A 22061-nucleotide genomic window follows, 5' to 3' on the forward strand; every position below is an offset into this window, starting at 1 on the left:
AGGCACAGGCGCAGATGTGGATACCCGGTCCCATTTATCATTTTTCCCTGCTAACTGAAGTGAACCTAGGAATGGAAAGAGCAGAATCCCATTTAATGCTTAAATTGTCCTTGGACACATTGGCTGTCAGATTAGAAGTTCTTGCTAACCTCTGCCGCTTTGTGTTTGGTCACCAAATATCTGTTCTGATTTCTTCTGCTTCCTCACAAATTGGAAAAATAAATCTTCCACCTCAGTTATTCTCTTTCTAGTAAGTGACTTAAAAAAACAATCAGATACGATTTTTAAAAATTTAGTCAGACTTCTTATTTTCAAGATTACAGAAATCAAAAGTCTGAATAGAAACTAGAATAATTTGGCTTAGGTCAAAGTGTAACTTGCTTTATGAAGAAGCAAACATTAATCTGACAATTTTCCAATGAGATATGAAAACTGGAGAACTTAATAGGTAAATAAAATCCAACTTTGTGTATTGAAACAATGAAATGTTATAACTAGAGTAAAAATGTTACATTACATTTTCAGCCTATATCTAAATATTAATTCTATTGGATTATTTCTTTAATGTCTTTCAGATTTATCCCTTTGTATAAAGTGCACAATTTCTTCCGAATATAATGTATATTTTTGCACTAAAAAAATTAAGAAAAAAACTAAAAATCATCTGTAATTCTACCACCTCTGTACAGCTACTGTAACATTCTGGAATATATTTTGATTATAAACTTAGCATCATCATATTCTACATATTCTTTATAACCTGATTATTTAATTAACCAAACACCATGACTATTTTTTCCATATCAATAAACCAAAGTTCATGTTATCATTTTTAATCATTGCATGATATTAATACTTCCTTGAAAATCTGTACCATTCTCATCTATATTAGATTGTTTTACTATAATAAGATAATACTTTAGTAAGTATATCTGTTCCTGTATCTTTCCATATTAGTCTGATTACTTCCTTAAAGACTTAGCTATAAGATTTCTGGGTCAATGAGGCAGTACTTTTTTCTCCAAAGACTTTTTAATAAAATTGCAAAATTCCTCTTTAAAAAGTATACAGAATGTATACTCCTTTTCCCCCAACCCTGATCTATTCTTGAATGTAATGGGTTTTTAAAAATCATTATTATTTTGGTTTTCATTTCTTTAAATACCTCGGTGGTTGAAGTTGAACATCTTTTCCAATATACTGCACAAGTTGCCTACCCATATACTTTGCCTGTTTTCCTACTGGAATGTCATCTTACTGATCTGTGAATGTTCTTTATAATCTTTGTAAAAGACATCTACTGCTTGTTGAATTGTTTTCTTCTCTGCATTTAAGATTTATATTATTGTAACTATAATAATTATACTGTTATAATATATAATTATAAGGATTATAAGAAACTCTAGAGACTAAACAGTATTATGGCTCTGGGATTTTTGATGTAGACCTTTCTGTTTCCTGCCATTCAAAAGATGAGCAAATATGTCTATATAAGGCTAGCCATCTAAGTAGTAGGTATACCACCATTCTCATAAAGTTATTAAAATGTTGGGACTTATTCCGTGTTTGTTTTTTTTTAATTTATATGCTCTCTGACTCTTTTATAAGACTAAAATCAGTATTGTAGCAGAAATTCACCATCAAATCTATAAGGGAAGGAGACAAAATCCTGTCCTGACACTTTTCTTAGAGTTGTTGCTGCCTTTGGTCTCCTCTGGAACTTGTCATCTTTAACCTAGCTCACTGCTCTTACTGTGATATGTGTGATCTCACCCTCCTGTCCATCCACATGAGGAATGGATTCTCTAACCCTCAGCTGTATTTCCGTGTATTTTCAGAGCATCCACATACTGGAGAGGACTTCTTCCACTAGCACCGAACCCTCTATAAGTCGGCAACTGCTGGAACCAGAGCCGGTGCCCCTCTCCAAGGTCAGTGACGCAGTGTGCTGCTCTCTCAGGCAGCAGGATGCCTGGCCCGGGGCCTTTTGAATGACACTTCTCTCACCTGACTCCCCTAAACTAGTTGTGATGCCCATTGTAGAGCTGCTCTTTCTCTTCTTTCCACCCCCAGTATGTAGGGTATCTTGCCCTAAGAAGGGAAGAGATGAAAGTGTATTTGCTGAGATTTGCAGGGTTACATACAGATGGATAGAATTCTCTTTGTTTTGGGCTTCCCCAGTGGCTAAGAAAGTAAAGAATCTGGCTGCAATGCAGGAGACTCGTGTTGGATCGCTGGGTCTGGAAGATCCCCTGGAGGAGGAAATGAATTGAAATAGGCCAATCCACTACTGAAATTGAAATACTCCAATCAGTATTCTTGCCTGGAGAATTCCATGGGCAGAGGACCCTGGTAGTCTACAGTCCATGGGGTTGCAAAGAGTTGGACGCAACTGAGTGACCAAGACTTTCATTTCTTTTCACTTTCTCTTTGTTCTAAGGGAAAGGCAAGAGAAATTATTGTCCTTCTCTGTTGGAGAGATGAACTAATATTTCTATATCAAGGTAATTAAAAAAAAATCACTGGGCCCAGAAGTAACAGCAACAGCAGGTACCATGCACTGGGTGCCAGGTATTATACTAAGATTTGATTCCATTTACTGTAATCCTTATGAGCAGTTCCATGTAGTTTAGGTACTTACTACATTTTACAAATACAGGAACCAAGAGTTAGTAACTTGCCCAGAGTCAAAAAAGCTGCTGAGTAGCCAGGCAGGGACTCAGACTCATTTAAACTCTGCCCCACCTGCAGGGTAAAAGAGTCCCTACCCAGAGGGGCTGCTGTATGTTCAGAGCTCAGTACCCTTCTTACAGCTGGTCTTCCTAGCAGTGAGCTCAGAGGAGAACACATAGACTACTAATGCAGACCTTTTCTGAATCTTAGAAGCCGGTGTTCCTCTCCTTGGACCTCCTTTTCCTCAGACTATCAGTTTAGTTCAGTCACTCAGTCGTGTCCGACTCTGCGACCCCATGAATCACAGCACTCCAGGCCTCCCTGTCCATCACCGACTCCCGGAGTTCACCCAAACTCATGTCCATCGTGCCATCCAGCCATCTCATTCTCTGTCGTCCCCGTCTCCTCAGACTATGGGAACATCTAAATTAACTTATGCCTAAGCTGCAAAAATCATAAAGAAAAGTCAAGGAGACACCATCCTACTTATTCCCATCCCCTGCTCAATTCCCTGAGATTTTCAGGCTCCCCTATTGAGAAACTCAGAAAATAGAATGCATGGGGATTTTGAATCCAGATACAAAAATGGCACTTTATTTCCCCAAAAGGTTAACTGTATAACTGATTCATCCATGTTGCTTTTCCTACATTAAACAGAATCCTTTGTGAAAAGAATGTTCTACTACACTATTGTATTATAGAATATAGTACCTCTTTATACTTTGAAGGTGTTGCAAGCCATAGAGTTTATTCTGTCGGATAGGAGCAGATTGCCAAACTAAAATAAGGGAGTTATTGTTAAAAAAAAAAAACAACTTAGAAATGAAAACAATCTTATTTCTATTTGAATGGCAAACAGAGGGTGTCTACTTGGTAAACATGGCCAGAAATCTCTTTGAAACCTCAGTTCTCTCTTAAGACACAGCTAAAGGACAGAGCGAATAACTCCATGCAGGGGTGATGGAGAAGGTGGCTCACACTGATTGAGCACCCACTTTGGGATCTGGGTAGGACCCTGGCAACATCCACTTCTCATTACTTCTCCATGCATCTCCTGCTTAGATCTTGCTGTGTGACTCATATTCTTGTTGTGTTTTTGTGCAAATACATAACAGCTGTCTTGGGACCCCCTGAAATCAGAGAGTCCTGTTCAACCCAGACACCATAGCATCTCCCCATCCCTCAGCCCCTTTGAGAGAAGATGGGCTCCCTGGTTGGTGGTGGAAGAACACTGTTTAAAGTGCACATAGTCTTGTCTCAGGATTTGTTCAAATGCTTTGCTTGATACTGAAGCATTTCACACATCCACTACCTACATGTGTGCGCCTATAGAATATACTCTTGAGAAAGGAAGTGTCTTTTTTTTTCCAAATGAACAGCCTAGGGCTGTTATCAGGTTACTTTCTGTTTTGGGATATTGTTATTAAATCAAAGGGGGTTTTAAAACTTCTGTAATAGCAAAAATGTCTGTATATCTGTTTCAAGTACTGATTATGTTAGGATTTTTGACTCTGTTTCTAATATACATAAACCTATGACTTTAAGAAGAAAATTGATATTAATTGAAATTAGGAATAGTTATTAAATTTTCAGAAAGCAGTTTTAGCTTTCTCAAAACAGACCTGGTCTACTGAATATAGAGATGAATTGTACTAAGTCCTGAGATAGGATAGTTCATTTCTTACACACCTTATTTGTAGCATTATCATTAGTATTTATAATTGGAATAGAGTTGTTTGCTCTGGCATTATCCTTTGCTTTTTTGTCTGTTTGACAGTTTGTTTAACAATAAGAGCTGTATTAGGATTCTTCCTAATTTCTTTTGCTGGGTTTAGTAATGCTGAATCAGAGTGAGTGCAGTTACCTGTTCAGAACTGCTGCATGTATGTTTACAAAATACATTTTTAACTTTTTGCTTTTTCTATCTTATCCACACAGCCTCCCCGCTTTTTTTCCCTCTGTGGTTAAATTCCCAAAGAAGAAAAAAACTGCTGTGATAGAGATCAGTAGTCATAGTTCTATAGGGACAAGCTATTACTACATTCTGAATTTAATTAGGAAGAAATTCAAATAGCATTTGTACTTATTATTAAAGATTTCCATTTTCATAAGTAATGCAGAGTATTCGTCACACACGGAGAGAGAATAAATCAAAGAACACTAGCCTTCAAATAAGATAAGATCTAGTCAAAAATAAAAATGCTCTTCTTCTGGAGATGCTGTCCATGGATGGGACTACTAAAAATAGAAATATCATTAAATACAGCTGATATCTCTCTAAGACCAGAGAGAGGGCTCATGAATATAGGTGCACATATGTAGAGAGTTATTCTTTTAATTTTTTGATTATATTAAGGCTTTCTAAAAGAAATCTATAGAGACCTATTAATTTTATGGAATAAAAATCAATCATTTTTATCTGCTTTGCTGATGGGAGTGAAAAGCCAAAGATAACTGGACTTTGTACAAGAACCTGCTATTTTCTTCTATTATTCCCTCATTATTTATAAACAGTGCTCACCTGGATTGAATTACAGTTCAGTATTAAAAAATGAATATACCAAAGCACTCTGCTTTGCACTTCTGATGGCAGTGCCTTTTATTGTCCTCAAAATAGGCTACAGAGCCTGAAATTGTCTCATCAGAAGTTTTTTTTTTTTTTTTTTTTTAGGTAGGAATTGGATTTATTTAGAAAGAAATATTTTTGAAAAAATTACCATATCTAATTAACGGTTTTGATGAGATCAGTCACAGTTTCTGACAGTACTTAAGTAGAGAATCACTTTGTAGGTTGTTTTCTTGTATACAGGGAAGTTTACAGCTCCTTTAAAAGGTTCTTAATGTCACCAGATAAACACTGGTAGCTGCATTTCTGTGAGGGATGTATTAATAGTTCATTCACCAGGCACCCTCAGAGATGACCAAGAAGATGGAGAAATGGCAATGATCTTGGATTAGTTCTCAGGGGTGTTGGTGGTTGTGGGCTTGGGCTTCAGTCAGGTAGAAGCATGATGCTGGCTTCAGAAGCCAGGAGTATCTCCTCGACTTAATGATGTTAGCATGAAGCAATGTTCAGCCACATCTTCTGGAAACAATTTTCTGTGAAAATCCCACTCCATTTACACATATTTGGACTTAAACATAGATTTGACTCAGTCATAGAGCAAGTGGGCTTCTCTGCTGGCTCAGATGGCAAAGAATCCGCCTGCAATATGAGAGACCTAGATTTGATTCCTGGGGTGGAAAGATCCCCTGGAGGAGAGCATGGCAACCCACTCCAGTTTTCTTGCCTGGAGAATCCCCATGGACAGAGGAGCCTGGCAGGCTACAGTCCATGGGGTCTCAAAGAGTCAGACACGACACATAGCAGAGGGCAAGCGGCTTCTGAGATGAAAGGAGAAGACAGAAGAAAGAGGCATGGATGGTAAATATGCAGCCCTCTCCCCTCCCATCTCCGTGGCTGGTGTCAGTAACTGACTCTGGCCCCTTGGCCCCTGGGTCCTGTCAGAGCCTCACAGTCCTGCAGCAGACTCTGGACAGCCACTACCCAGACCCTGGGCTGGCAAGTCCATCTGCCCCAAGATAGAACCCCTTGCCATTCCTGCTGAAGCCTCTGCGCTATAGTCTAAAGAAGATTGCTGATAGGACAACCCTCAGAAGTCAGCTTCCTGAGTCAGTTTGGGTTAGTTCGTTCTGCAGAGAGGCCTGCCCTGATCCGTGAAGCTGCATCCAGCTTTCCAGAGCTGAGGTGGCCAGGCAGGTTGTGCTGAGAGATTTTGCTTCCCTGCTCCATGGGCAGGATTGCAGCATTTGTGCATGCGATGTGACCTCATTGTTCCAGCCTCTACTTCTGCTTGAGTGAGCCCCAAGCCTGAGATCTAGAACACGAGTGTTTGCCAGGTCAGCAGTTACTATAGAGCTTCCTGGGCCCTTGGAAATTACCTGGTCCAGGGATTTTAAAACCCAGGATGTTGCTACAGAGCAGCTATCCAGCATGGAAGCAGACCCAAGGGGGACTGTGGCAGATTGAAGATGGGCTGCCATCCCCCAGGGCAGGACCAATGTTGCCAGATCTTAGGCTTCCACAAACACTAGAAATCTGGATTTTTAAAGTCTGAAATCCTCTGATTTTTAAATATTGACAATTCATTTTAAAAGCTTTTTTTTAAAAAAAAAAAAACAACATAGATGAACAAAACATATCTTATGGAAGAGGGAACCATGATTTACTCTGTTTTTAACAGAGGAGGGTGATAATGTGGACTCTAGAAGGTCAGATTTTTGGCCATGCTGTCGGGCGTTCTTTCCACGGGCTTCCAAAGGTGTATGTTTCTCACAATGTGTGTCTTCGAAAGCACAGACTTCTTGGTGGGTATTTGGCAAGCGGGGCATTTTATGCTCACTCAGAAATGTCAGCAGCCTCACCAAGGGGAAACAGGTGCCCACAGCGCTGCTCTTCAGCCTAACAGTTTGTGAACCACTTAGGCTGCTGCAGCCTTTTTATTTCTACAGAAAGTCAGGCCCACACGCTAATTGAACATGTTTCGTCAAAATGATCTTATTTTAAAACTTTAATGTGCCTCTGTCCCCAGAGATGAACTGCCTGGAAAAGTGCATTTTAAATCTTGTGAATGCAGGCAATCAAAACCATTCTACCCCAGACTTCACCTCTGTCCAGCTTGTTTCTGATGGCCTGCATTCCTCCAGGTATACCCAGGAACTCGTTCTCACTTCAGTTATAAGTGCATAGCTGTGTGTGATGTTACAGAACGCTCCAGAATGATGTTCATACTTCTGATGGGTTGAGTGTTGTTTCAAAAGCAACTTCTACCTAGGAATTTGCTTTAAGTGTGTCATCAAACACTGAGAAATATGTGATTTGTTTTTCTTCTTTTCTCTTAGGAAGCTGACAGCTGGGAAATTATAGAAGGACTGAAAATAGGCCAAACCAATGTCCAGAGACCAGACAAACATGAAGGTTTTATGCTAAAGAAGAGAAAATGGCCTTTAAAAGGCTGGCACAAGGTAACATTTTCATCACATTCATCTTCATAATTTGAGAGGCTCTTACTTGGTGTCATTAGGTAGTTATACAGCCTTATTTTAGCCATACAGGCTGCAACATTTCGCATCTATTTAAGTCAGAGTTCTGTAATGTCTGTAAGCAGAGAAAAAATATTTTACATGATATTTAAAATCCAGTTTAGACATATTTTTGTGTACTCTGGTTTTTAAACTTAAATTAGGATAAATATGTTATTATTAAATATTCTTCTAAACCTGAGCTGCTTCAAATGCATGCATGCGTTTCATCAGATGGATTTATGCTATATATCCCACCACTACTGAATCAATTTCCTCTTGCTGTGTGTGTCCATGTATCTGATTTTTTTACTGTATGATATTGTGATGAAGATTCTTATACATGAATTTCCATTTAAGTTCTTGGAGTAAATTCCTAGAATTATTTTTTGCCAGTGCAAACTAAAGATGGAAAATCACTTGTCTTGGAAGTTTGTCTACTGCCCTTTAGTATATATGGTGTATTCCTCTCTCCCCAACTCCACATAATTTTTCCATCTTCCAGTTTTAATTATGAAGAAAATATTTTGCACTGTATTGTTGCAGTGACCTGAGTAGCAAGAATTCTGGACACTTAGGAGAAGCATGCTGTCCTCTGTTTTCAGTACAAGCCTTTGGATAGACCACCAGGATCTATCTAGAATCACTGAAAGAACAGGTTCATTACTTGCCACATCTGCTGATGGATTTCATCTCAAGGCAGATAGATTTGGGGGTGCAAATGGAGTGGTGGTTGCTGCCCATTGGCTCAAAAATGGAGTTATAGATTATAACATCCTTAAGGAAATGTATTTTTTGCAAATTAAGGGAAGGACTTAAAAATTAACAGATGGGAAATGTTGCCTCAACTCCCTATCTCTGAGGATGGAATAAAAGCAAGTCAAAGAGTCTTCTCTGTCACTTGTCAGAAACCGTGGCAGTCTCCTCAAACCCATAATATTATACCAGTACCAGGAATCTCTCTCCACCCTTGATCTCTCTTGGATTTTTGGTCAACTGGCCTTACACCTTCCTGGAAGCACCTTTGCCTTTCATTCTGACCTTCCCACTTTGCAATTCCTCAAATCAATGGCCTTGCTTATCTCCTCCCCATGACCCTTCTATAGGTTATCTCTGCTGGAATTCTCTGATAGATAGAAATGGAAAAATAGAAGAAAGGGGTCAAAGAAACACATTTATCTGAATTGCTGACTTTAATTTAGCACTCTCGGTCCATGTTTCAGCAAAATTGGCTGTGGTTCAACAGCAGCTGTCTCTGGATCTTCCCTTAGAACATTTTGCTACATGAGCAGTAGTAGCTAAGAGATCCTCCCTTGCATCTCCTTTGCTCCTGGTCTGTGATACTGTATTTATTCAAACATCAGTCCATTTGATTGCCCAAGTCATAGGCAATCAAAAAATCAAGTATTTTTCAGCTGTAGAGATTCTTTCTTCTGGAGCTTACTTGTTGCCCCCTAGAACTGTAACAAAGGGCTTACAGTGAGTTCTGTGGAGGGTGTCCCCAGGCCTGACTTCCTGTCACCTCAGCAGCCTAGAGCTCCTAAGTCACATAAAAATTTCCCAGCCGAGTAATTTACCAGCCACAGTAATTTACCTGCATCTGTGGAGACTAGAGGACCCTGGACCCATTGTTTGACTGGATCACGGGAGCTGTTTGTTCTCCTGTCAATTGTCCTTCGAAAGGAAATCAACCACAAAGAGCTCCTGAGGTTTGTGGATGAAAAATAGCTAGATTCATTTGGACTGGACCAGGAGTATCTTGGAAGAGATAAAAACCACTCCAAATATATATATTTATTCCCCCTTAATAGAGTTTAGAAATAATTTTAATCTGTTTTACTAATAGTGAAATGGAAGTATTTTTCTAAGTGGAGATGCAAGCATATTGATAAGACTACTTTTTAAACTTTCCAGATAGTTCATTATTCATAGCTCCAGTCCACTGGCTTCTATTTACAGACATGGGTATTTTCAGAAATATCCATGGTAGCTAGGGAAAGTCAAGAATTTACCTCCAAGGTGGAAAAGTAAACAAGCAGTCAAGTTCCTCACAGAATCACTGTGACCTAACTCAGTTTATTTTCATTTCTTATTTTGAAAAACACCCCAGTGTAGTTCATTCAGAAAGTCCTAGAGGTAGGCCCTGAGGTTCCTCCTACCACCCCCACACCCCCATTAAGAAAAACTGGTGATGGGGGAGATCCATGTGGCCCACTGGTTAGAATTCAGCACTTTCAGCACTGTGGCCCAGGTTCAATCCCTGGTCAGGGAACTGAGATTCCTCAAGCTGTGCGGTACAGCCAAAAAGAAAAGAAGAACTGTGGTGAAAGATTTCATCCCCATTGGATTATGTGTAAAAGAACCCTACTAGGTAAATGGTATGGAACGTGAGCTCAGATTTCCTTACCATTTCATGTGACTGGCTGTGGCCAGGTGCACTAAATTCAAATACATGGAAATGGTCAAACGTATTGATTAATAAGTACCAAGCAATATTAGACCCACATTTGTGAATGTTTTATGTAATTCAAAGTACTGATAGTAACTGGGGACTGTTTGGTTCTTGCAGCGTTTTTTTGTCCTGGATAATGGAATGTTAAAGTATTCAAAGGCACCACTTGATGTAAGTAGACAAAGAGATTGGTTTCGAATTCTGCTTGAAGTGAGTCAACACCACAGTGTACAAGTGTTGTGCCGTAGTTACCAGTTCTGTGTGTTTCTGTGCCTGTAAGACTTAACAACCTACCAAACTTCCATGTTGCGTGGAAGGTGTGTTTTATGCTTATGTTCAAACTAGCATAAAATCTCAAACTGCTGCATGAAAATTTAACTATTGTAATGTATGCTGTTAAAAGCAGAAGCTTAAACCTAAAAGTCACCAACTAACAAAAATCACCCTTTCTGTCTTAGAAAACTCAAGTAGACTTTTTTCCCTGCATTTCTCAATAAACTATGCTTTATGTGCTTTTTCTGAGATTTAGCGTTCTTACTGATGTTTTTTTAAGACTTATCTATGGTTCATTGGAGGGACTGATGCTAAAGCTGAAACTCCAATACTTTGGCCACCTCATGAGACGAGTTGACTCACTGGAAAAGACTCTGATGCTGGGAAAGGTTGGGGGCGGGAGGAGAAGGGGACGACGGAGAATGAGATGGCTGGATGTCATCACCGACTCTGTGGACATGAGTTTGAGTGTACTCCGGGAGTTGGTGATGGACAGGGAGGCCTGGCGTGCTGTGATTCATGGGGTCGCGGAGAGTCGGACACGACTGAGCGACTGAACTGAACTGAACTGATGGACTTCATTTCTGTTTCATACATTCCTTTATCTTGAGCATCCCAGCTCTAAAATTATTCCAAATTACTTTTCTTTAATATCAAAAGTTATCATTTGCATGCAAAACTGGAAAACACTCTCCTTATCACTGTGTGTGGGAGAAATAACAGAGGGCTCAGATTTCAGTTCTGACCCTAGCTCCTTCATGAGTCAGCTGTGTGTCCTTCATCAGATGAGGGCAGCCGGAAGATGAGCTGACTGCTCTGTGCACTCAGTCCCAACTGCCCATTTCTACCCTGCAGCTGTCTGCTAGCTGATTACTTGGGTATGTTTGGGGTTGTAGGTCAAAGATGGACCATAGTTATTTTAGGAACCAGAAAAAGTATCTCTTAGGATATAAACTGTATAATCTAGAGTTACAAAGAATTGACATTATAGTTACGCCAAAACAAGAATGAGATGAATAGTCTTACTTATTGAAATTGGCATAAAGTCACTGCAACTTCAGCTGTCCTCAGATTAAGGAGCTTAACTTCAGAACCTTAGCCATTTCCTCTCTGCTCAGGAGGTGTGATCTTCCATCTCCTGTAGATAAATGAGAGTTTACATTAAGCTCACTTCAGTACAGAAACACATCAGATCACATATCCTTCCAACCTTTTAACCAGTCTTTTGATTTCAGATCCAAAAAGGGAAGGTCCATGGAAGCATTGATGTGGGACTCTCTGTCATGTCAATTAAAAAGAAAGCTCGGAGAATAGACCTTGACACCGAAGAACACATCTATCATTTGAAGGTAAAGATGCCTTTCAGTGGTTTCTCTGCCAATATCTGGGGAAATGATTTGCCTAGACTAGTGGTTATTGGCTTCACCATTACCTATTCCTCTTTTTCAATTGTAGGTGAAATCCCAGGACTGGTTTGATACATGGGTCTCCAAACTGCGCCATCATCGGTTGTATCGGCAGAATGAAATTGTGAGATCACCACGAGATGCTAGTTTTCACATATTTCCTTCAACCTCCACAGCTGAATCCTCACCAGCTGCTAATGTTTCAGTTGTGGATGGAAAGGTATGACTTTGTTATGTAAAAGTCAGCCCAGAAATTGCTTGGAAGATTATGCAGATATAGTTACTGAGTCTTATTTGACAAACCAGTAAGAGAAGGTTGGCTTTGTAAACTAACTCTCAGAAGACAGTAGTGACATTTAGCATCAAAGTTAATTACAAGTATAGAATAGATTAGATGGAAATGTGGATCATCAAGAGAACAGTTACTTTTCCTATGAATGGACTACATCTTAATTTTACATGGCTTTATAAACATATTAGAGAGTAGAGTGAACATTTGGTTAATCAACACCTAGAAATCAATGTCTTCCTGGGTGATAATAAAAAGATCACGATGTTTTCAGAATGAAACTTGCTTTTTTGCCTTGAGCTTCCATCTATGGGGTCACACAGAGTCGGACACGACTGAAGTGACACAGCAGCAGCAGCAGCAGCAGCATAATAGATACATAACCACGAAAGAGACCAGTGAATTTCCCCATGATAAGGCAAGTGGGCTAGAGATTACGACAGTAACATAAGTAGTGACCTATTTGAGACTAGGCACTGTGTTAAGTACTGGACATTCATTCATCTCTAGTCTTTAATATATCCAAAGCTCAGAGACAGTTAAGAATTTTTCCAGAAGACATTATCAGCTGAGTCTTCATCTCAGCTTCATCTGAATCTTCATCTTTGTTTCCAAAATCCAATGTCTTTTCCATTGTACCAGATTAAGGGAGGCTGAAGCTATTCTTTGGGCTGTTTTTTTCTGTGTTGTTGAAAAACTAGAGGTGTTGCCTATTAAAAACCAAGGTTAAGTCAGTGGAACAGGGAGAGAGCTGTTTTTGCCTTTGCTTCAATAATTAGGTTTTCTGAACCATAGGCATATTGCACTACCTAGGAGTCTTCCAGTTTCTTACGTGGCACCTGATATTGAAAATAGAGACATCTGAACAGCTGACTGCCACAGGGAACTGAGTTAAAGTGTGTTTCAGTGAAGGTTCTGCTTTTCTCTGTTTTCCTACATAGGGATATGTGGACTAACATATAGCCAAGTTTCCTTACAAAGCATTGAAAAACCTCATGGAGTAACTGGAAGACTCATCCAATCAGATTAAATTAAATACAGCTGCATTTAGCTATTGCTCTTTTGATAGACATTATTTAAGTAATTTTTGTTAAATCCTGTTAATTATATTCAGTTGACCCAAAATTTCATTCAGGTTTTTCCATAACATCCTACAGAAACACCCAAAAGAACTTTTTGGCTAACCCAGTATTTCGTAAGGCTCACAAGCATATTTCATTCTGGAATATTTCTCTCCTAGAAACAGGGTGTTGGATTAACCCTAATACTAACTGCTTCTAAAATAAAAGGAAAAGAATCAATTGTTGTTTAGTCACTAAGTCATGTCCAACTCTTTTGTGACCCCATGGACTATATAGCCTGCCAGGCTATATGGTGGGATTTTCCAGGCAAGAATACTGGAGTGGGTTGCCATTTCCTTCTCCAGGGGACTAATGAATCAGTAAATCGGGGTTATTAGGGAACAGGGCACTTACTGAGTAACACACACAAGATGTTCAAGATAGTCCCCAAGATTCTCTGGGCCTCCTGTGTTCTCATCACAAAATGGAATGAATCCCAGAGTTAGTCCAAATTAAACAAGAATTTTATTCTAGATGGATATTAAAAATATATACATATTTAATCATTTGGTTCTTCCAGCTTCTGCCTGTGTCTTTGGCACAGAATGTTGATAAAAGATGTATTATTTTCATCTCTTGTGTTATGTATTAAATAACTTGGGTGACATCTGAGAATGGAGAACTGAAACCAAATCCTCCGCATTGTTTGCCTTGGAATAAGAAAGGGCTTCAGCTCTGGTTTTCATAGATGTATTGCTCTCATTACAAACGACATACCTCTAAGATCTAACTCGGTGAAAGATTTCCATTACATTTATCAAAATGCAGTAAAGAGGGAAAAGAGCTTTTTATCACTTTGCTTGCATTCTAGGCATCAAATGATGAAGTTCCAGAATGTTAATTGCTTTGTGGCCCTGTGCGGGTAATAAATAAGTCTGGATTTGCTAAGCATGTGCATCCTTCACTTCATAATAATTTACAAGAGACACAATCAGTTGTAATTGAATATTAAAGTCAAATATGGAGTTTTAAAGTTGTTTCAGGTTTAGGGGAATAAGTTTCTGCTTTTTTCTTGGAGTATTTCTTACACTTACTTTAGTATCTACTTACTTCATACAACTTTATTTCACGTAAAATCTCTTTAATAGAAAGTCTGTCAGCTATAGATAATAATAACTTGCCAAGGCTGCCTTTTTTTTTTTTTTTTTTTGCCATGCTGTGTGGCTTGTAGAATCTCACTTTGCTGGCCAGGGAAGAACCCGGGCTCCCTTTAGTGAAAGCGCCGAGTCCTCACCACTGGAGTGCCAGGGAATTCCCAAGACTGCCATCTTATATGTTACAGTTTTCAATATGCAATGTCATACTGCATATGCAGTTTTCAATATTTTGATGGAAAGGATGCTTGCCAGTGCATAATGTATTTAAGAATCACAAGTGGCTGATAATACCATGAGTTAGTCATAAGGGTACAGAGAGCTTTCAAAAAGTAAAGGCCTTCAGTCATGAGTTGAGGACTACAAGAAGGACACTATCAACCATAACTTTCAGTTCAGTTCAGTTCAGTCGCTCAGTCGTGTCCGACTCTTTGCGAACCCATGAATCACGGCACGCCAGGCCTCCCTGTCCATCATCAACTCCCAGAGCTCACTCAAACTCACGTCCATCGAGTCGGTGATGCAGCCATCTCATTCTCTGTCGTCCCCTTCTCCCGCCCCCAATACTTCCCAGCATCAGAGTCTTTTCCAGTGAGTCAACTCGTCGCATGAGGTGTCCAAAGTATTGGAGTTTCAGCTTTAGCATCAGTCCTTCCAATGACTTAGTGGGTAATTAAAAACGATTGAAAATTTGAGTTGGCAGGCCCTTGCAAGTATAACATTCTTAAGCATTGTCTGCTTCATTGTATGGTGGAGACGGCAGCTTAACGAGTGTTGTTACCACCTATGAATTTTTACTCCCCTGAGCTTGTACCACTTTCAGCCAAGAGGCTTCTTATGTATTTTGAGCTTGCCCTTTTCCCCCTTTCTACCGTCGCTTAGAGGATGCTAGTGTTCTGTTTAGTCACTTACATGTACTATTTCTACCTAACCCTACACATTTTCTGTTCACTGTAGGTGCAGCCAAACAGCTTTCCATGGCAGTCCCCGCTGCCCTGTAGCAGCAGCCTCCCTGCGACCTGCACGACCGGCCAGAGCAAGGTGGCAGCCTGGCTACAGGACTCGGAAGAGATGGACAGGTGTGCGGAAGGTCAGTTCATGCCCCGTGTGGGCTCTCAGGGTGAGCCAACAAGACAGACACAAAGGGGCCAAATTGTATGGGTCCTGCACCTATCGGGTTTCTTACCTGTCCATTCTCCTGCACCCTCAGAACTGCTGAATCTGGTTTGGCCCTTACGCTGACTCCCACCCACTTCAACCCTCTCACCTCCTTTACTTAGCAGTTTCCTCTGGCTTCCTTAGCCTCCCACAGCCTGGACCCTGGGGGCAATCACCCAGCTGAGTGCTGCCTCGGGAGGACCCCCGCCCTCTCTCCTGACAATCCACTAGGTCACTTACATGGCTGCCTTCTCTGCTGCTCTGTCCGGCCGACAGAACGGTGTATCTTCCCCAACTACCGGCAATAAGCAGCTATGTTATGCTGCATTTTATAGCCACAATTACCTGGGGGTGCTGTCCCACTCTGGATCAGTTATTGAATACTCTGAACTAGTACACAGTTCCTTCATTATACCATCTCTCAGCCTCTTGACCTGCAGAAGCTTTTTCCTTCCATGTAATGAACCTGAGCATGTTGGTTCAAACTGGATTCGCAGACCATTTCCAGTCTGTGAGACGGCTTTCATTTGACATTCAAAAATGAAAAGAAAAAATAAAACAGGTATTTAATAAATCTAAATTGATTTAATTTTTAAATTATTTTTAGGTGATATTGGGCCCAATTCATTTTTTAATATTAAGTTTTTTTCTTTATAAAGTTACGGTGAAAGGAGATGTTACATTATTTTATGACCTCACTTAGAAAAATTGAAATTTGGTGATCTGTGTTCATGCCCTGACCAAAACAAATTTTTTTTTTGCTCTACACATGTGTGAACTCAAAGTCTGCAGCATTTTTATTAGTTCTCTCCACATCCCAAGCTCAGTATTTATGTGAAAAATATGACTTTAAGGGGGATGTTATATTCATTAAGTGTGTCAAGCTAACATTCCATTGAAAGGGTTTTACTTGGTGTATACACAAAACACACAGATATTACTTTGCCTTTATGAACTTCAGGTTGGGGAAGAAGCTGAGCTCACTGTCCTACGGACCAAAGACTCACTCGCCCCTGTGGCTGTGCCAGTCAGCCTCTCCTCTACTTTCTGCCTCCTTGTACATGCTTGTGGCATTCAACCTGGCCACCAACGTTGTTGAAAAGATGGAGACTGTCCACTGGGACAAAAGTGCATTCATGTTACCAAAATAAATAGACATCGGCCTTGATGCCAAGAAGCCCCTGACTGGTGGGGGATGTCTGTGTCTCCCTGTGTGCTTCTAAATACTCTGTGGCCCATCCCTGTGCCCTTTCGCCAGTCTCAGAGTGACCCTCTTTTCTCCCCATCCTGACCTTTCCACCTGAGTCCTCATCCTGCCATTCTCTTCTTCAGGATTTAGCGGAGGAATGATCTCTTCTCTTGGGAACAACCTAAGTCTTTCCCACTTTCCTTGTTCCTGCCTGTAGATTCCAGCTTCTCTCCCCTAAGTTGACTTGGCCCTTATGACTCTATGGCAAAAGCGTTCTTGGCAACTAGAGGCCGTCTGATTTCTGTTGTATTCTCAACCTCATCCTCTGACCTGCCCTGCAAGACCTTGCCTAATGAGCCTCTGTGCTTAGGTCCTGTGAAGTTTTCCCTTTTTTTTTTTCCAGTTGTTCCTCCTTTATTTCACTAGGATTCTACTCTGGTCAGCCTTGGTTGTAGGGCTGATCAAGATTGAGTATTCTGCTTTTAGCTTCAGTAATAATAAGCATAGTTTATTGAGTGCTCAATAAACTATGGGTCAGGCACAGAGTTAAGTACTTCACACATGTGGTCTTTTATACATTTTCACAACAGTACCAAGCAGGAATTATGAGCCATATTTTTATAAATAGGAAAACCACAGCTCAGAGAGGTCTAGTAACTTGTCCATGTTACACAGCAAGTACTTGGCAGAGCTGCAGGGCCAACCCAGATCAACTTGATCCTAATGACTGTGCTCAGTGCTTTGGAAACAACAGGCACGCTTCTAACCACAGTCTCTATTGTGATGATGATGGTGATGATAAGATGGTAGTGGTCGTGGTGGCAGTTGATAGGATGGGTCACGTCTTGTGCAGCAAGCGCTGTTCTAGGCCTTCTATATGCATTGACTCATTCAATCCTCTCAGTGCCGCTTTACAGGTGAGAAAACATAGGTTCAGAGAAGTCAGGTCACTTTAACCAAGTTGACACGGCTAGTGACGGTGGAGCTGGGATTCAGACTCATGGTCTGACTCCAGAGCGTGCGCTCTTAGTCACTGTACCGTATTTCCCGCGGAAGGGCTGAACGCTCTGTGTGTCAGGCCTCCGTACGCAGCCTGTGCTGGGCTCCCACCCGCTTCCCTACTGTTGACCCTTTCTGTGATGCACTTAGTCACGCTTTCTTCCCAGCCTGTCAAAAGCCAGTCCTGTCTCCTCTGTGAAAACGGCCCCAGTGCCTGGATTCCCCTGTGTTTGTCAGTGCTCCTGTCATAACCACTCCTGAAACCTCCGTCATCTCTGCCCCACCCAACCTGTTCATCCTGCTGAGGCTGAGGTCGTTATTTCTTTGAAACCTTCCCCCCCACCACTCCCCCTCATCTGCCTTCCTCTGGAATTCCATTTCTGCCAACCCAACTCATGCTGTCTCTTTGCTCACCAGCCTCTGACTGGTACCCACACCCTGAGTCTCTTGCTATCTGATTCCATGGCTCTCAGAGGCTCCTGGGCAACTAGTGTTCTTGGATGTGTTCACAGATGGTGCCAGCACTTAGCAGGCATCGTTCCATTGCCCTTGGCTATGAGATATATGTGTTACTGCTGCCCCCACTTTGCAGATGAGGAAAGTGAAAAGTGTGGAGGTTAAGGAATCTTCCCAGTTATGCACTGCCCTGATGGAGAGCCTGGGGCTCCAGCCAACCCACATTTACTAATCCCAAAGCCAATTCTTTGTTCACTACATAAAATATGTAGTCCTTCAAGACCACTATTTCTTAAAATAACTTTTTGCAAAAATCTCTTGAAGTGGTTTTCTGTGGACTCTTGGGCTGTAGTCCAAACTACTTAGCCTAGCATTTAACATCCAACTTTCAGCTTTCTAGCCCTGCCTACCCTTTCAACCTTGCCTTCCATAGGCCGAATTGAACTTACTTGCTATCTCCAGAGTGTCCTTGCGCATTCCTGCCTCCATGCCTTTGCACAGGCTGTTCTTCTCAACCTGCTGTGACCACTCTGCCCTTCTCCATCTTCCTATTTTTCTGAATCCTCTATCAATCCTCCAGACCCACAAAAGTTTCTACTGTCTAATCTACTCTGACGACCTCAAACCACAGTAACTATCCCTTTCTTGAACTACCACAGCACATTTTTTTTTGTCTATTCTGATCATTTTATAGAGTCCCATCATTGAGGTTGGTTGCAGTTCAGAAGTTCATCATGTAACATCTTCTTAAACCCATAACATAGCACATTTATAGTTCCAGAACTTAAAGAGGTTAGCTATTCAGAGGTCTGGATGTGTCAGTCCAGATCTCAAGTACGTAAGGGAGTTTCTTAGCTCTTGGAGAGCATCTTTTCTCACAGATGCAAAATGTTAAATTAGTATTTTATGTGCCTTCCTTGTGTACTAGTATATGACATCACTAAAATGGGTATATAATAGTTTAAGGTACAGATTATTTATTGTATATATTTTCTTTAAACCAGAGTGTAAATTCCATAAATCTTACTTTATTGCTATATTCCCTATGCTTAGAACTGTGCTGGTTGCATAATGTCTTCCCAACCAGTGGTACCAAAATGAGATAGTAAATGGATAACTTTGGATGTGTCCTGAGCGTGTAGTCATTAGTTGTGTCCGATTGTTTGCAACCCTTTGGACTGTGGTCCACAAGGCTCCTCTTTGTGTGGGATTTTCCAACAGGAATACTGGAGTGGGTTGCCATTTCCTTCTTAGGGGATCTTCCTGACCCAGGAATCAAACCCATGTCTCCTGTGTCTCCTGCATTGCAGACAGATTCTTTACCCACCGAGCCACTGGGGAACCTTAATTTATTTAATCATTGCACAATTGGATAACATGTTTCTTTTTATTTTTTAATTTAACTTTTTATTTTGTGCGGGAGTACGGACAAGGCAATGGCACTCCACTCCAGTACTCTTGCCTGGAAAATCCCATGGATGGAGGAGCCTGGTAGGCTGCAGTCCATGGGGTCGCGAAGAGTCAGACACGACTGAGCAACTTCACTTTCACTTTTCCCTTTCATCCATTGGAGAAGGAAATGGCAACCCACTCCAGTGTTCCTGCCTGGAGAATCCCAGGGACGGGGGAGCCTGATGGGCTGCCGTCTATGGGGTCACACAGAGTCAGACACAACTGAAGTGACTTAGCAACAGCAGCAGTAGCAGCATAGTTGACTTACAATGTTATGTTCATATCAGCAGGGCAATTCAGTTATATATATACATATATTCACTCTTTCAGATTCTTTTCCCATATAGGTTATTACAGAATATTGGATAGAGTTCTTTTTAGGACAAAGTAGGGAGAAGGAACGGAGAAGGCAATGGCACCCCACTCCAGTACTCCTGCCTGGAAAATCCCATGGACGGGGGAGCCTGGTAGGCTGCAGTCCATGGGGTCGCTGGGAGTCGGAGATGACTGAGCGACTTCACTTTCACTTTTCACTTTCATGCATTGGAGAAGGAAATGGCAACCCACTCCAGTGTTCTTGCCTGGAGAATCCCAGGGACGGGGGAGCCTGGTGGGCTGCCATCTATGGGGTCTCACAGAGTCATACAGGACTGAAGTGACTTAGCAGCAGCAGCAGCAGGGATGATGAGAAAATAAGTAAACCACTATATACTTAAGTTTTCAATTTTTTACTGTTATAAACTATCTCAACAGTCTTTTCTTGGCATAATTTTTCCTTTTTCCCAGATTCTAAAAATAGATTTAATCTTGATTTAATGACATTCTAGAGATTTTTTTAAAGGTATTTTTATTGTCTTGGGTAAATTTTTATAATCCTTATGTACAACCAGACACCTAGGCAAGGAGTAAAATTCTGCCAAGGATTTCATTTCTTCCATATTTTAAATGAGAAGTGTCAAGAAATGGTGAGGCTTGTTCCAAGTTAAGGCTCTAGAAGAGTGATTAAACATAGTGCAATTAATATTCCATAAAGACAGTTTCTGGTTTTCAGAGAATTTTCTCATAAAGAAGAGAAGCGAAAAGCAAAGGAGAAAAGGAAAGATATAAGCATCTGAATGCAGAGTTCCAAAGAATAGCAAGGAGAGATAAGAAATCCTTCCTCAGTGATCAATGCAAAGAAATAGAGGAAAACAACAGAATAGGAAAAACAAGAGATCTCTTCAAGAAAATTAGAGATTCCAAGGGAACATTTCATGCAAAGATGGGCTCGATAAAGGACAGAAATGGTATGGACCTAACAGAAGCAGAAGATATTAAGAAGAGGTGGCAAGAATACACAGAAGAACTGTACAAAAAAGATCTTCACGACCAAGATAGTCACAATAACGTGATCACTGACCTAGAGCCAGACATCTTGGAATGTGAAGTCAAGTGGGCCTTAGAGAGCATTACTACGAACAAAGCTAGTGGTGGTGATGGAATTCCAGTTGAGCTATTTCAAGTCTTGAAAGATGATGCTGTGAAAGTGCTGCACTCAATATGCCATCAAATTTGGAAAACTCAGCAGTGGCCACAGGACTGGAAAAGGTCAGTCTTCATTCCAATCCCAAAGAAAGGCAATGCCAAAGAATGCTTAAACTACCGCCCAGTTGCACTCATATCACACGCTAGTAAAGTCATGCTCAAAATTCTCCAAGCCAGGCTTCAGCAATATGTGAACCGTGAACTCCCAGATGTTCAAGCAGGTTTTAGAAAAGACAGAGGCACCAGAGATCAAATTGCCAACATCCTCTGGATCATGGATAAACCAAGAGAGTTCCAGAAAAACATCTATTTCTGCTTCATTGACTATGCCAAGGCCTTTGACTGTGTGGATCACAGTAAACTGTGGAAAATTCTGAAAGAGATGGGAATACCAGACCACCTGACCTGCCTCTTGAGAAACCTATATGCAGGTCAGGAAGCAACAGTCAGAACTGTACATGGAACAACAGACTGGTTCCAAATAGGAAAAGGAGTGCGTCAAGGCGGTATATTGTCACCTTGCTTATTTAACTTATATGCAGAGTACATCATGAGGAACGCTGGGCTGGAAGAAGCACAAGCTGGAATCAAGATTGCTGGGAGAAATATCAATAATCTCAGATATGCAGATGACACTACCCTTATGGCAGAAAGTAAAGAGGAACTCAAAAGCCTCTTGATGAAAGTGAAAGAGGAGAGTGAAAAGGTTGGCTTGAAGCTCAACATTCAGAAAACAAAGATCATGGCATCTGGTCCCATCACTTCATGGGAAATAGATGGAAAAACAGTGGAAACAGTGTCAGACTTTGTTTTTTGGGCTCCAAAATCACTGCAGATGCTGATTGCAGCCATGAAATTAAAAGACGCGTACTCCTTGGAAGGAAAGTTATGAC

At 40.9% G+C, this 22061-nt stretch overlaps 1 protein-coding gene across 16 annotated transcripts in view; it reads left to right on the forward strand.

Annotated features, from left to right (window-relative positions):
- Nucleotides 1-22061, forward strand: part of OSBPL6 (oxysterol binding protein like 6) — a 226856-nt gene that overhangs the window by 152674 nt on the left and 52121 nt on the right. For 15 of the 16 annotated variants that reach the window (XM_055396929.2, XM_055396931.2, XM_055396933.2 and 12 more), the window contains 6 exons: nucleotides 1839-1931; nucleotides 7576-7698; nucleotides 10325-10378; nucleotides 11716-11829; nucleotides 11936-12106; nucleotides 15348-15480. In XM_055396929.2, the coding sequence (XP_055252904.2) occupies nucleotides 1839-1931; nucleotides 7576-7698; nucleotides 10325-10378; nucleotides 11716-11829; nucleotides 11936-12106; nucleotides 15348-15480 (688 nt within the window). The remainder of the gene's footprint in view (nucleotides 1-1838; nucleotides 1932-7575; nucleotides 7699-10324; nucleotides 10379-11715; nucleotides 11830-11935; nucleotides 12107-15347; nucleotides 15481-22061) is intronic. The other variant, XM_088830439.1, reaches the window with a different exon arrangement.

This window comes from Moschus berezovskii, chromosome 2, assembly GCF_049115385.1.
Source record: "Moschus berezovskii isolate FMDL1 chromosome 2, NW_MosBer_1.0, whole genome shotgun sequence".
Classification (NCBI taxonomy): Eukaryota; Metazoa; Chordata; class Mammalia; order Artiodactyla; family Moschidae; genus Moschus; species Moschus berezovskii.